The following is a 14261-nucleotide window of genomic DNA, read 5'->3' on the forward strand; positions in this document are numbered from 1 at the left end:
CTTCCCAGCTGGCCTCTTTCCTTCCATCCAGTTGGAACCTGAAACGACTCCTTTCCAACCTGCAAATGATAACAGTGTCCTAGAAGACTGTGGGTCAACGTGCTGGAGGGACCCCGGGTCCAGAGTGACTTCATGAAACAGCTGCTCCACCAGCTGAGACCACTCACCTCAGAACAAGAGAGAGAAAAAAACTTTTGTGGTTTAAACCATTGTATGGGTGGGTCTTTTGTGACTGTGGCTTAGCTTTTTACCTTAGCTCTTACACCTTTAAGCTAGATTCAGAATTGGGTTCATCTGACTTGAATTTACATTGTCATTTTAGTGTTCAGTAATGCCACTGAAAGTCTTTGGGAAATACTGGGGGAGGAAGATTTTTCATGGTGATTTCAAGGTTGTCAGCTGGCCTGGTGCTATGTAGAACATTATGCATTTGATCAAGCACATTTTTATTAGACTACATCTCTGTATTTTGCCTAAGTACCTATAGAAATCAAGTAACGTTTTCTAGTACACATTTATCCAAAATTGTTTTTAACTTAATAGAGCTTAGGGGTGAATACGGTTTTTTTCTAGTAAAATAAGAATAGTTTTACAGACATTACATATTTTTTTTTAAAGGGCCATTTATTTTATTTTATTTTATTTATTTATTTAATTTTTGGCTGCGTTGGGTCTTCGTTGCCACACGTGGACTTTCTCTAGTTGTGGTGAGTAGGGGCTTCTCTTGTTGTGGAGCATGGGCTCTAGGCACACGGGCTTCAGTAGTTGTGGCGTGTGGGCTCAGTAGTTGTGGCCCGTGGGCTCTAGAGCACGGGCTCAGTAGTTGTGACGCACGGGCTTAGTTGCTCCATGGCATGTGGGATCTTCCCAGACCAGGGCTCGAACCCGTGTCCCCTGCATTGGCAGGCGGATTCTGAACCACTGCGCCACCAGGGAAGCCCAGACATTACAAATTAATACAGGTGTAAGGCTCCTCAAGATAAATGTTGTCAAAATCCAATTCATTAATGTGAAGTGTGTCTTTATTCCCACCATCTAGTGGAAATCTTTGCAATTTCAAGGACAGATAACATAAAGCTAAATGACAAAATAGATTTATTTTGATTATAGTCATTCTGGTCAAGAATAATGTGGATAAACATTTTTATTTCTATCAAATAAACATAAAATCCTTATGTCCAGTCACTTAGCAAACCCTGCCAGGTGTTGGATTCCAATTCCCATGGCTGTAATTCAAGCCTTCATTCCTTCTCACTTGAAAATTTGCAGAAGTTTCCTAATTGCTGTTTGCCATCAACTTATTGCCACTCTGCTCCTGCCTTTGCACTGTCGCTGGGATTAGCTCAACTCTTGTCCTTGCTCTCTGCAGAATTTATCTGTAGAAACATCCCCATGTGTTCCTACAGGGCAGCCTGGCCCTTGCCTGCCCTCCAAGTCTTAATGTCCCATCACTTTCCCTCTCTTTATGCCCCATTCAGATTTTTTTTTAATTAATTAATTTTACAGCAGGTCCTTTTTGGTTATCTATTTTAAATACAGCAGTGTGTACATGTCAATCCCAAACTCCCAATCTATCTCTCCCCCCACCACTCTTCCCCCCTGGTCCCCAAGGCAATCTACAGACTTGATGCAATCCCTCTCAAATTACCAATGGCATTTTTCACAGAACTAGATCAAAAAATCTTAAAATTCGTATGGAGACACAAAAGACCCTGAATAGCCAAAGCAATCTTGAGAAAGAAAAATGCAGCTGGAGAAATCAGGCTCCCTGACTTCAGACTATGCTACAGAGCTACAGTCATCAAAACAGTATGGTACTGGCACAAAAACAGAAATATAGATCAAAGGAACAGGATAGAAGGCCCAGAAATAAACCCATGCGCCTGTGGTCAATTAATCTACGACAAAGGAGGCAAGACTATACAATGGAGGAAAGATAGTGTCTTCAATAGATGGTGCTGGGAAAACTGGACAGCTACATGTAAAAGGATGAAACTAGAATATTCTTTAACACCATACACAAAAATAAACTCAAAGTGGATTAAAGACCTAAATGTAAGACTAGATACTATAAAGCTTAGAGGAAAACATAAGCAGGGCACTCTTTGACATAAACTATGGCAATACCTTTTCTGATCCTTCTCCCAGAGTTATGGAAATAAAAACAAAAATAAACAAATGGGACCTAATTAAACTCAAGAGCTTTTTGCACAGCAAAGGAAGCCACAAACAAAACCAAAAGACAACCCACAGAATGGGAGAAAATGTTTGCAAATGATGCAACCGACAAGGGATTAGGTCCGGTTCAGATTTGACTCTAACTTCCAAACACACGTCGTTTCCTGGCTTCATCCTCTACTTACCTTTTCTTTCTCTCCGTACACGACTCTGAGTGGTGAAACCACAGCATTTTACAAAGTTCTGCTCAAATGATACTTCATTACCAGAATGCCTTATTGGAAGTAAACTGCGTTTGATTCATTTGCAACTCAGTTTAGAGAATTTCCTGTGACGTAGTTTTGGGTTATTTGCATAATGCTTTAACCCTTGGTATGTTTTGAGCTTTTTGAAGGCAGGCAAAGGTGGTCTCATCTTTGATGATGCCACAGGTGGGTTGATCTGTGAATTCAGCTCTTACCGATTTGTAAGAGCTTTCTACAGACATATAAAACATATATGAAGGACTTTACTATTTCATTACTTATGTTGTATTTTCCTCAACATTTTGGGGGGTCTTTTTTTGTTTGTACTACTTCAGAAAAAGTTTTGTGTTTTTTTTTTGTTTGTTTTAAGTAGAAAAACCAAAAACAAAGTCCATAGTCCCACATTAAAAAAAAAATTCTGGGCGGGAGACTTATATGGTGGCACAGTGGTTAAGAATCCACCTGCCAATGCAGGGGACATGGGTTCAAGCCCTGGTCCGGGAAGATCCCACATGCCGCGGAGCAACTAAACCCGTGTGCTGCAACTACTGAGCCTGCGCTCTAGAGCCCACGAGCCACAACTCCTGAGCCCGCGTGCCACAACTACTGAAGCCCGCGTGCCTGGAGCCTGTGCTCCACAACAAGAGAAGCCACCACAGTGAGAAGCCCGTGCACTGCAGCAAAGAGTAGCCCCCGCTCGCTGCAACTAGAGAAAGCCCACGTGCAGCAATGGAGACCCAAAGCAGCCAAAAATAAATAAATAAATAAATTTATTAAAAAAACATTTTTTTTTTTACATATTCTTAAACACACACACACACACACACACACACACAGTGAAAGGGTTTATATGTACATTGTTTTCTTAGTTCAGGCTTTTTCTTTGTTGCAACCTCTCCCCTTATTGCTTCCCCATGTTAACAACTTAGCGTATGCCTTTTATGTTTTTGTTTCCATGATAGTAATTATAGCTTGTGTGTGTGTGGCTATGTTGTGCCACCCAGACCTCTGCCTCCTTGGATGGGATTGGCTGAGGGCTTTGTTGCAACTGTCTCACATTTGAGCTTCCACTCCCTCAGTCCTTCTGCTCCCCAAGAGCGTCCCCAAGTAAACGTTTGCAGGAAAAGCTCCGTCTGGTCCCCAGGGAACTTGATCTGTGCAGTTGGTGTCAGTAGTGGTCTGAGAAAGCAGACATGGCATTTTGGAGTTTGGTCACCCTTAGGCGGGCTGGCACTGATGACTTCATCACAAGTTGTAGGTGAAATACGGATGGCAGCGGTGCAGTTAAAGCTTTTACTAGGGGTGGCTGGTCTGGCATACCAGTGCAAGCAGCTGTGCAAGCTGCTGGGCAATACTATGTATTTGAAAAGAATAGGGCAATGGAAGAGAATGGCATTGGTGGCTGTGGCTGGGTCCTTTGGAAAAAGACAAAGGCCAAGGGTGGTTAATTAGCAATTAAAGGGTAAATGTGATAGCCAGAGGGCTCACCTGCTAGCCTGTGAAGGGACCACCTGCAGTCACAGGCCCCCCAGCCTAGTAAGGCTGGTAGAGCTCCAGAGGAGGTTGGATGCTCAGCCCTGGCGGGTGTTCTACCTCAAGGTCAGGGCCTTGAGCAGGAAGAGGGACCTGATCCTGAGATGCAGGATGGGGACGTCTCGATTGGTGCATTCGAGTCTTGAATCCCAGGTACTTCTGAGACCTGCAGAAGTAGCTACTCCTCTCTGTTAAAGGCCAGCCCCCTTCTCTCTACCCGCCAGTCCCCCAGCTTGAAGACAGTGCAAGAGGGTTCTATCTTGAGAAATAACACATCCTCCCTCAGGAACTGCCACCTCCTCTTTTGGCCATTAAGTCACTACATAACCTGGCCAAGAGGTACCAGGGCCTGTTAAGGGAGTGGATCAGACACGGGCTGGTCAGGGAACAGAAACCCTATAGTCATTGGAACAGGGAAAGTTTAAAGCATTATTAACTAGTAATGGGATTAGCTGACAAGAAGTAAAGAAAACTGAAGATTACAATAAAAGCAGATGCAGGGAGCATCTACCTGCAGCAGTGTCGAAGGAAAGAACAAAACTGGAATGACCTGGCCAGGTGACGTCCACCAGCCTCTGTCATCTGTTGTCCCTGTACAGGCAACTTGGGCTCTTTAATGGAGTGACCATGGGGCTGGGGCGGAGGCTACGTGTGTGCCCAACAGCATGGCGCTCCCACTCACCAGGGCCGATCTCGCCGTTGCCTCTGTTGAATTTCCAATGACACACTGAACTCTGGGTCCCCAATAGTACTGAACTTTGAGAACAGTCACTTGGGGGCTAGTTGGCAATACTGGACCCCTTGTGCCCCCAGAGGTGCCGTGATTCGTCTTGACTGGAATCCACACGTATTCCAGGCACGGGTTTGCCTTTCCCATACGCAGGGCCTCAGTGAGCTCCGTAATACAAGTCTCACAGAGCATTTGATCCACTGACACACAATCCTGCATGGCATCGCCCTGGATATAGAGACCCACTTTACAGCAAAGGAGCTGCAGTGGGCACATGATCGTGGGACCCACAGGTTCCGTCACAGCCACACACCCAGAAATGCCAGCCCAACAGAGTGGTGGAGTGGTGGGTAGCAGGCTGAGCTCGGGTGACCTCCAGGCTGCAGTATGCACTGTACATCAGTGACCATTGCAGGATGCAGTGTCCCCAGTATAGATAATTAAGGGCTCTGGGAACCAAAAGGTGGCAGTGGGAGTGGCCCTGCTTACCATCACTCCCAACGCCCCTCCCAATAAATTTGTGTTTCTCTCTCCCGACACCTCTGGGTTCTGCAGGTTTAGTCTTGACTCCCCAGGGGAAACCCACCAGGGGCAAAGGAAGAGTACTGTTCGATTCCAAGCTGTAGCTGCTGCACGGTCATTTCAAGTTCCGTACTCCAAGAGACTGGCAGGCAAGTGAGGTACTCTCCATCCTGCTAGGGGTGACCTCCTGTTCACCAGAGGTCAGGGCTGCCGTTACGTAATGGGGCAGGAAAACATCTACGTGGCACCCAAGTGATGTGATTGGACACCTCTTGGTCCTCTGACCAAATTTGCTGGTAAATGCAGTGGCCGTGGCCTGAGAAGGGCATGGTGACCAGGGACTTACACCCCTCAGGGATGAGGGTTTGGGTCACGATCAGGCAAGCTACCTAGACCAGCAGAGGTGCCAAGCCAGAGTGAGGGAACCTCAGAATGGGTAGTAGAGGGAGGTGAATAGCATTTGCAGCTTTGAGACCAGCTGCAGGACAAGGACAGGCAGTTCACCCCATTTAACCTTCCTTTTAAGTTCCCTCAGGAAGAGGCCCAGCAGAGTCCCGAAGGAGCTGCTCCCAGAACATATCTGAGCTGCACAGTGTAGTGAACCGTAGGCAGGACTGTAGTGAACGCTGTGGGTGCCCCGAGCCCCCCATTCATCACCCTAGCTGCTGCTCACCACACAGCCCCTCCTGATGGTTGCCTCAGCTGCAAAGAGCTTCTTTGCCCAAGGGCACGCCCCTTTCCCAGGAGCAACCAGGTAGTGACTGGTGGGTGCTGGGGAATAAAGGCTCAGCTCCCTTGACCCTGTGGGGGACAACTATACAGGACCATGCCAGGTCCAGAGCAGGCGTTTGTAGCGGCCGCATCTTGGACCAGTCCTCCCTCCTCACTCCCCTACAGACGTTGATCCTGAGAGCGCTACCCCAAAACCTTTGTGAATGCAAGCCTTCATCTCAGGGTCAGCCTCCCAGGGACCAGACCTGTGCCAGTGTATGGGTATAACATACTCATGTACATAAATGGGGAGATTTGGTCATTGTTTTAAAAAATGGGATCATATTTTCACAGATCTCTGCATCTTCAGGTCAACTAATACAGCTCATTCTTTTCAATGGCTCTGTGCTTCATGGTGTGGATGTTACATAATTTATTCATCGACTGCCCTCTTGATTGGTATCTGCTTTGTTTTCAGTCCTTTGCCATAAAGCAATACGGTCATAAATGTTTTGCTTTAAACCTATTTACTGTTGCACATATTTCTGTGAAACAGATAGCCAGGAGTGAGGTGGTTTGGTTAGATGATTTATATATTTATATCTCTTTGTTTTTATTGAGGTTACAACACACACACACACACACAGCACAATTATTCTAAGATTATAGTTCAAAATTTCACAAACTGAACACCCGTATAACCTTCACCCAGATCAAGAAACAGAACATTGGTAGCATCTCAGAGGCCCATCTTTCCTCCCTTTGGGTTCGTCCTTTTCTTCCCAGCTCCTGAGAGTGATGTGTGTATTTTTAATTTTAATAAGTGTTGACACTGTGCTTTCCAAAAAGATCCTAACCATTCACATTTTTACCAGCAATGAGTGAGACTCCCTCTTCTCCTCCATCTCCAATTATATTTAGTTTGTGTTTCCCTGACTACTAGTGAGTTCGAGTATTGCATCATGTTTGTTTGCTTTTTGGATTTGCCATTTTGTGTGTTGCCTCTCCCTATCTTTTGCTCACTTTTCCATTGAATTGTTTCTTTTTTGGTCAGTGTAACTTGTATAATAAAAGTATTAACCCTTTGTCTTTTTTGTCCCAAATAGTTTTCCCAATGTATTATTTTCTTTCAGAAGTGGTGCTAGTTGTACTATCCGTATTCATTAATCTATCCTTCTCTACTGCATTAAAATACCATCTTCATTGTATATTAAATTCTCAGAAGTCCTGGGGTCAGTTTCTGGATTGTCTACTCTGTTTTAGAGATCTTTTTGTCTATTCCTATTCAGATACCTTGTGGATTTGATTACAGTGCCTTTATAGTATGTTCTGATAATCTGGCAAAGCAAGTCTTCTTTTATTTTTTTAAAAAACTTACCTTTCTGGGACCTGCCTGGTGGTCCAGTGGCTAAGACTCCACGTTCCCAATGCAGGGGGCACAGGTTCGATCCCTGGTCAGGGAACTAAGATCCCGCATGCTGCATGGCGCAGCCAAAAAAAACCCTTACCTTCTCTATTTTCAGACATTTAATATTTCATATGTACTTTGAAATTATTATTTTTTTCAGTTAAAAGAACCCTGTAGGGTGTCTGATGAGAATTACATTAATTCAAAAAAATATATTTATTTATTTATTTGGCTGTGCTGGGTCTTAGTTGTGGCACATGGGATCTTCACTGCTGCGTGCAGGATCTTTTAGTTGTGGTATGCGGGGTCTTTAGTTGTGACATGCAAACTCTTAGTTGCGGCATGTGGGATTTAGTTCCCTGACCAGGGATCGAACCCAGGCCCCCTGCATTGGGAGTGTGGAGTCTTAGCCACTGGACCACCAGGCAAGTCCCTGCATTAAATTTATATTTAGGAGAATTAAATATTTTGTTCATATCTCAGTGCTATGTTTTTCCGTTTGTATAGATCATGCTTTATGCCATTTTATAAGATTTTAAGTTTCCATCATTGAGTGCCTTGTGCTTTTCTTGTTAAATTAATCCTGAGTGTAACTTTTCTCTATTGCAAGTGAAAGACTTCCCCCATTTGCATTTCATCGTTGTTATCGTTGCTATAGAGAGAACGTACGTCCCAGAGGTTACGAGCGGAGACTTGAGTCATGGTGACTGGGGTTGAACCCAGGTTCCATCACTTCCTGTCCAGCCCAAGCTTATTAAAATTAAAACAAAATCTAAATGAGAAGTTTGTATTAATGATATTTTACTGAAGTTCTAATTGTTCCATTACAATATTATTCAGTCTAAGAATTTCTTCACCTTTAATACTTACAAGCTTTCTGTAAAATGGTGAACTTGGATGTTCAGAATCAAGTATTCAAATGCAAATACCAAGTAATACTTTTTAATAAACACTTCATGATTACATAGATCTGTCTCCAGTTAATCTGAAGATACTTTGCATAAACGTTTATTACAATGGTAGTATGCATTTTGGTTGTAAATTTTACTACATTGTTTTAATTAAGTAAATAATGAGTAAATGACTATAGAGGCTATTTTCAATGTTTAGCTAATTATATGATTTTAATTTCTTTATTCCCTCATGCTTCCTTTCTGTGTCTTTTAAAGCTGCAGAAGTGGTGGACAAATCCAGTGTTAGGTATTCAGTACTACTTGAAGATGGGAAGAATCAATCACTGGAAAAAAAGGTGAATCCTTGCAAGTATGACTAATTCTAAACAGATAACTTTCATTCATTCAATAAATACTTATCAAGTGTCTACTATATGCTAGGCACTGTGGATGCAACGGTTAAAAAAACAAAAGGAGTTCTTCTCCAGGAGCTGATAGTTTAATTTGTATGAGGGGACTAGGAAGACAGAGAAGCACAATACTTCTGTATGACGCGGTGAATTAGTGTCACAATAGGAGACAGGGCCAAGTGCTTTGGGAACGATAGGGGAGATGGCTAACCCAGTTTTTGTGCTGTTTCATTCTGCTTTTTCTGGGAGGTGGGGAGAGGAATCTGGGACGTTTGTCTGAAGTACGAACACTCTGACTTGAGGTCTAAAGGATGACTAAGAAATGGTCAGTCTAAAGATCCTCACCTTTAGAGAGTGGGGGAAGGACTTTGGGAAAATTTTTTAGGTTAGGGGAAGAGAGCTTGGAACTTTGGGGTAATGGAAATAAACAGAAGTTCAGAAAGAAAGGGGTATAAAATTTACAGTGGGTGAGTTACGTGGTTTGGGCTTGGGAGAGAGATGAGAAGAGGTCATGTAATTACCCAAGACCTCATATAGGAAGCAGTGGTGGAGGTGGCATAATGGTTAAGAGAGTGGGCTCTGCAGCAAACTGCCTGTGTCCAAATCCAAATCTAACTTAGTCTAATGTAAGCTCCCTTAGTAAATCCCTGGATTGATGGGATGGTTATTTGCCCCTGAAGTGGAAGGAGGGGCATCTTTGACAGCGAAGGGACTGTGCAGCCCTTTGAAAGTGAATGGAAATTCTCTCTCCCAAAGGTGTTCAAACTGTGCTCCTTCAATCCCTAAGGCAGAGGCCTTCAAATCATTTTGCTCCCTTTCTCACAAAAGACTTTTGAAAAGCCATGTATCTCCTGACATATTTTTAAGCTGACGTTTAAAATATTCATCACAAGTTTAAAAAGTTTCATAGGACAAGATTTCTGGTGTATTAATAATATTGACATTTAAAAAACTGTTATATCACAGTTTAAAATACGTCCACTAATATATAAATACTGTACTCTGATAACTTGATATCTACAATCATTCCTTTAAAAAATACGTGAGCAGGATATTCTTCAGCAATCTGAATTTTTATATTTTCCTTTTCCTTCTTGACTCCTTTTCTTGTATACTCCTCCACAGAATTTTTAATGTGATATAATTTTATGTTTGGAAGTCTTTTCTTGAAAAGCATATAATATTTCTCTGCAATAAAAATGACTATAAATTTAAATTTTCTGTGATCATGTGACCGTGTTAAAACATTTTCTTTCAAAATTATTTTAAAAGTATTATTGGTATACGTTTGTTCAGAATAGCATAAATGTATCATAAAATCTGAAAAATAAACATAAAAAATAAAATTTTATTGTAAATGAATCCTACAATGAAACGGAGAGATGCTTTTTCCCCCTCAGTCTGTGAATTGATGAATGAATATTGCGCAATGCTAGATCGAAACAGGAAGAGGATTGCTGCCGAGCTGTATTTTTAAAAAAATTTTAGTAGCTAGATTAACATATTATCGACTAGCTGTGGTGATTTAATTTTCTCTATAAATGGCCTTTGGTTGGAAGTTGTCAGTGGTTCATCCTCACTCTTATGCACATGTGCAGCACACTCCCCTCCACGGCATCTCCTGTTACACGCACGCACGGCGGGCGCCGGCGCAGGGCTGTGGTGGGAGACTTCCTAAACTAACTCCTGCCTATTCCAGCCCAGGATGCAGATACGCACTCCTACCTGGTTGAGAAAAACCACTGCTCTGGAAGACACTCACTCCATAGTTCATTAGAAAGTTGGATCATAGTTAATGTGAAGCTGTGTTCCCACTTTACCTTAGATAAGTTTTATCAGATTTTACTTTGGTTTAGACCTGTCTTATGAATCCATATTCTAGTGAAATATTTTCCATTTTTCTATAGAATCTTAATTCTCTTACGAGCCAGACATCAAGAGTTTCCATCAAGTTCTCTTCTCAGTCCTCAAATATCAGACTCACAGATCAACTGTCTACTGACCAAAACCAGAAGAATATCAGCTCACTGGCTTCTTCCAGGTGTTTAATTCCACAGTGTGACCAAGAGGCTTCAGTTCTACAGAAAATGGAACATAAAAGAAAACACCTACCAAAGGAAAACATAAATAATGAAAACAATAAAGAAAGCATGAGTCTTAAAAGAAAACATACCACATGTAATAACTCATCAGAGAAAACAAGTAAACTTATGGCATTGGAAGAAGATGCTGATGAGGTTGAAGCCTACCTAAATTCTAGGAACTCAAAAGCATTCACAAACAATTTTTGTGATATTAGGTATTTGGATGCTTTGGAGAAAAGCCAGCTGATTGAAATGCTCAAACAGGCAGTAGCTCTGGTGGTAACTCTGATATATAAGGATGGCTCAACTCAGCTGAGAGCAGACCAGGTTAGTAAACGGTATTGGTTTTTGTTTGTTTGTTCCGTTTTGTTGGCACCATAAAAGAAACCCATTTTCTTAGTGTCTGATTTTTTTTCTTTTTTTATATATAAATTTATTTATTTTATTTTTGGCTGTGTTGGGTCTTCGTTGCCGCGCGCGGGCAGCAGGCTTTCTCTGTGTTGTGGCGAGCGGGGGCTATTCTTCTTTGCGGTGCGCGGGCTTCTCATTGTGGTGGCTTCTCTTGTTGCGGAGCGGGCTCTAGGCGCGCGGGCTTCAGTAGTTGTGGCATGCGGGCTTCAGTAGTTGTGGCCTGTGGGCTGTAGAGCGCAGGCTCAGTAGTTGTGGCGCACGGGCTTAGCTGCTCCGCGGCATGTGGGATCTTCCTGGTCCAGGGCTCGAACCCGTGTCCCCTGCATTGACAGGCGGATTCTTAACCACTGCACCACCAGGGAAGCCCAGTGTCTGATTTTGATAGGAGAGCTAGAAGTAAGATTTTAAGCCTTCCCCTTTCCCCGAGGGGTGAGTGACTGATACTTCATAGTTCTCATGAGGTTAAGAAACTGCTGAATGTTTTCCAGAATACTTGTACCATTTTATATTCCACCAGCAAAGTGTGAGTTTCCAAATTCTCCACCTCCTTGTTAATACTTGTTGTCTTTTTTATTTTAGCTATTCTGCTGTGTGTGAAGTGGTATTTCATTGTGGTTTTAAATTGTATTTCCCTAATAACTGGTGACATTAAGCATCTCCTCATATGCTTACTGGCCATTTGTGTATCTTCTTTGGTGAAATGTCAATTCAAGTCTTTTGCTCATTTTTAAATTGGGTTATTTGTGTTTTATTTTGGATCTGTAAGGGTTCTTTATATATTTTAATACCAGTCTCTTGTCAGATATATGATTTGCAGTTCTCCAAATCTGTGGCTTGTTTTTATCAATTTCTTGACAGTGTCTTTTGAAGCACAAAATTTTTTAATTTGATGAACTCCAGTTTACCAAGTACTTTTTTATTGCTTCTGCTTTTGTTGTTATATTTAAGAATGCTTTGGGACTTCCCTGGTGGTCCAGTGGCTAAGACTCTGCACTCCCAATGCAGGGGGCCCAGGTTTGATCCCTGGTCAGGGAACTAGATCCCACATACTGCAACTAAGAGTTCGCATGCTGCAACTAAAGATCCTGCATGCCTCAACGAAGATTCCACACACCTCAAGGAAGATCCTGCGTGCTGCAACTAAGACCTGGCACAGCCAAATAAATAAATAAATATTTTTTTTTAAAAAAAAGAATGCTTTGCCTATACCAGGTCATGAAGATTTACTGTATTTTCTTCTAAGAATTTATAGTCTGAGCTCTTACATTTAAACCTGTGAGCCGGGACTTCCTTGGTGGTCCAGTGGTAAAGAATCTGCTGTACAATGCAGGGGATGTGGGTTCGATCCCTGGTCAGGGAAATAAGATTCCACATGCCGCAGGACAGCTAAGCCCACACGCTCTAGAGCCTGTGCACCGCAGTGAAGATCCTGAATGCCACAACTAAGACCTGATACAGCCAAATAAATAAATATTAAATATATATATATATATATATATATATATATATATATATATATATATATATATATATATATATATATATACACACACACACACACACACACACACACACTTTCCTCCCTTTCCAGAAGAAATCTTTTAAAAAATGGTATTGAGATTCTGGATGTAGAGAAATACAGAAAAATGCATCTTTGAGGTCCAACACAGAAATACTGAGTGCTTCCTGGCACTTGGGCAAGGAGGGTGTGTGGGTTTGGCACCACTGGGTGAATAGGGATGACTGCCTAGTTCACTGCTCGTAAGTCTTGCACAAACCGATACTCCCCATTAGGCCTCTGAACAGGGGGGATCGGGGTGTTACAACGGGATTGGCAGGGCCTAATGTGTCCGTGTTTTAGGAATTTGGTGAGCAGCTGTTGGATCCCCCTCAGGGCCTCAGGCTTTAAAGGATATTATCGCCAGGAGCTGGGGCCAGCTGGGGTTGTCGTTTGGGCATCCCACAGGAGGGTGCTCAGGACATTCCCTTTCCCAGTGCCCCTCCTTCCAGAAAGAGGCACACTGATTCCTGCCCAGGTGGTTCCTGGGCTGCTGGTCTGGTCTTCTCAGCTGTCTAGTGTCCCCTCAAGATGGCGGGTGGATCAAAGCAGCTAAGAGCTGTGTTTCCTTTATTAATCTCCTATCCGTGTTGGCCTCCTTTGCCATGTCCTCGTTGTTATAGACCTTGAAGGCCTCCTCTACCAAGGTTGACGATGGGGTTTGGGGCCCAGCTTCAAGCTTTTGTAATTTCCTCCTGATATGAGGAGAGGACTGGGTGATAAAATGCATGGCCAATAGTGACCTCCCTTCTGCAGACTCAGGGTCTGTATTGGTGGACTTCCTGAATGCCTCTGTCACCCGACTCAGGAAGACTGCTGGGTTTTTATCTTTTTCCTGTGTAATCTCTTGGACCTTATCATAATTTACAGGCTTCACCATACGCCCTTTCATTCCTTCTGATAAACAAGTAATATAACGTCTCATCCTGGCTTGGCCTACATGATCCTCACAATCCCCGTGGGGGTCCTGTTGTGGGATTGCGTCACCAGTTCAATAAATCTGGTGCTGCGGGTTGGTGGCCACTAGGCTGTCTGTGTGTTCCCTGGCCTTTCTTAGTGTACATTCCTTCTTGTCCAGGGGGCAACAGTGGTTCAGAATAACTGTAATTCTTGCCATGTCGGGGAAAACATTAACCCCAGCATAGTAAATTTGTCCTAAACTTGTCATGGTTCTATGAGAACCTGCCAAACCCCTCCTTACGGATTCCTAAGTCTCCCATCAAGAGGGAGACATGCACTCTAGTAATTCCCTATTCCCGTCAGCTACTTCCCAGAGGGGGTAAAGGCCCTGTGGTGTGGAAGTGGGGGCTAATTTTGAACCTGATCAGGGCCCCACTGGGGACAGCACTGGGGGCTCTGGTTTCAGGGCTCCTGGCTAAACGGGGTAAGGTGGGGGTCGAGGGGCTGAAGGTGATGTTGAAGGGGAAGAAGCCCTATGAGAAAGAGGCCCTATGTGCCAATGACTAGTTGGCGGTTGAAAGGGGATCTGTGAGAAAGTCTGGCTCTAAATCTTTTGGGGACAAAACAGAAATAGAGGCCACACACACAACAGGAATCCCTCAAACCGGGGTCTTGATA

General features: G+C 43.2%; 1 protein-coding gene across 1 annotated transcript in view; it reads left to right on the forward strand.

Annotated features, from left to right (window-relative positions):
- The window catches only part of POLN (DNA polymerase nu), a 173439-nt gene that overhangs the window by 17572 nt on the left and 141606 nt on the right, over positions 1-14261 (forward strand). The window contains exons 4-5 of the mRNA XM_068543567.1: positions 8497-8576; positions 10538-11041. Of these exons, the coding sequence (XP_068399668.1) occupies positions 8497-8576; positions 10538-11041 (584 nt within the window). The remainder of the gene's footprint in view (positions 1-8496; positions 8577-10537; positions 11042-14261) is intronic.

This window comes from Eschrichtius robustus, chromosome 4, assembly GCF_028021215.1.
Source record: "Eschrichtius robustus isolate mEscRob2 chromosome 4, mEscRob2.pri, whole genome shotgun sequence".
Classification (NCBI taxonomy): domain Eukaryota; kingdom Metazoa; phylum Chordata; class Mammalia; order Artiodactyla; family Eschrichtiidae; genus Eschrichtius; species Eschrichtius robustus.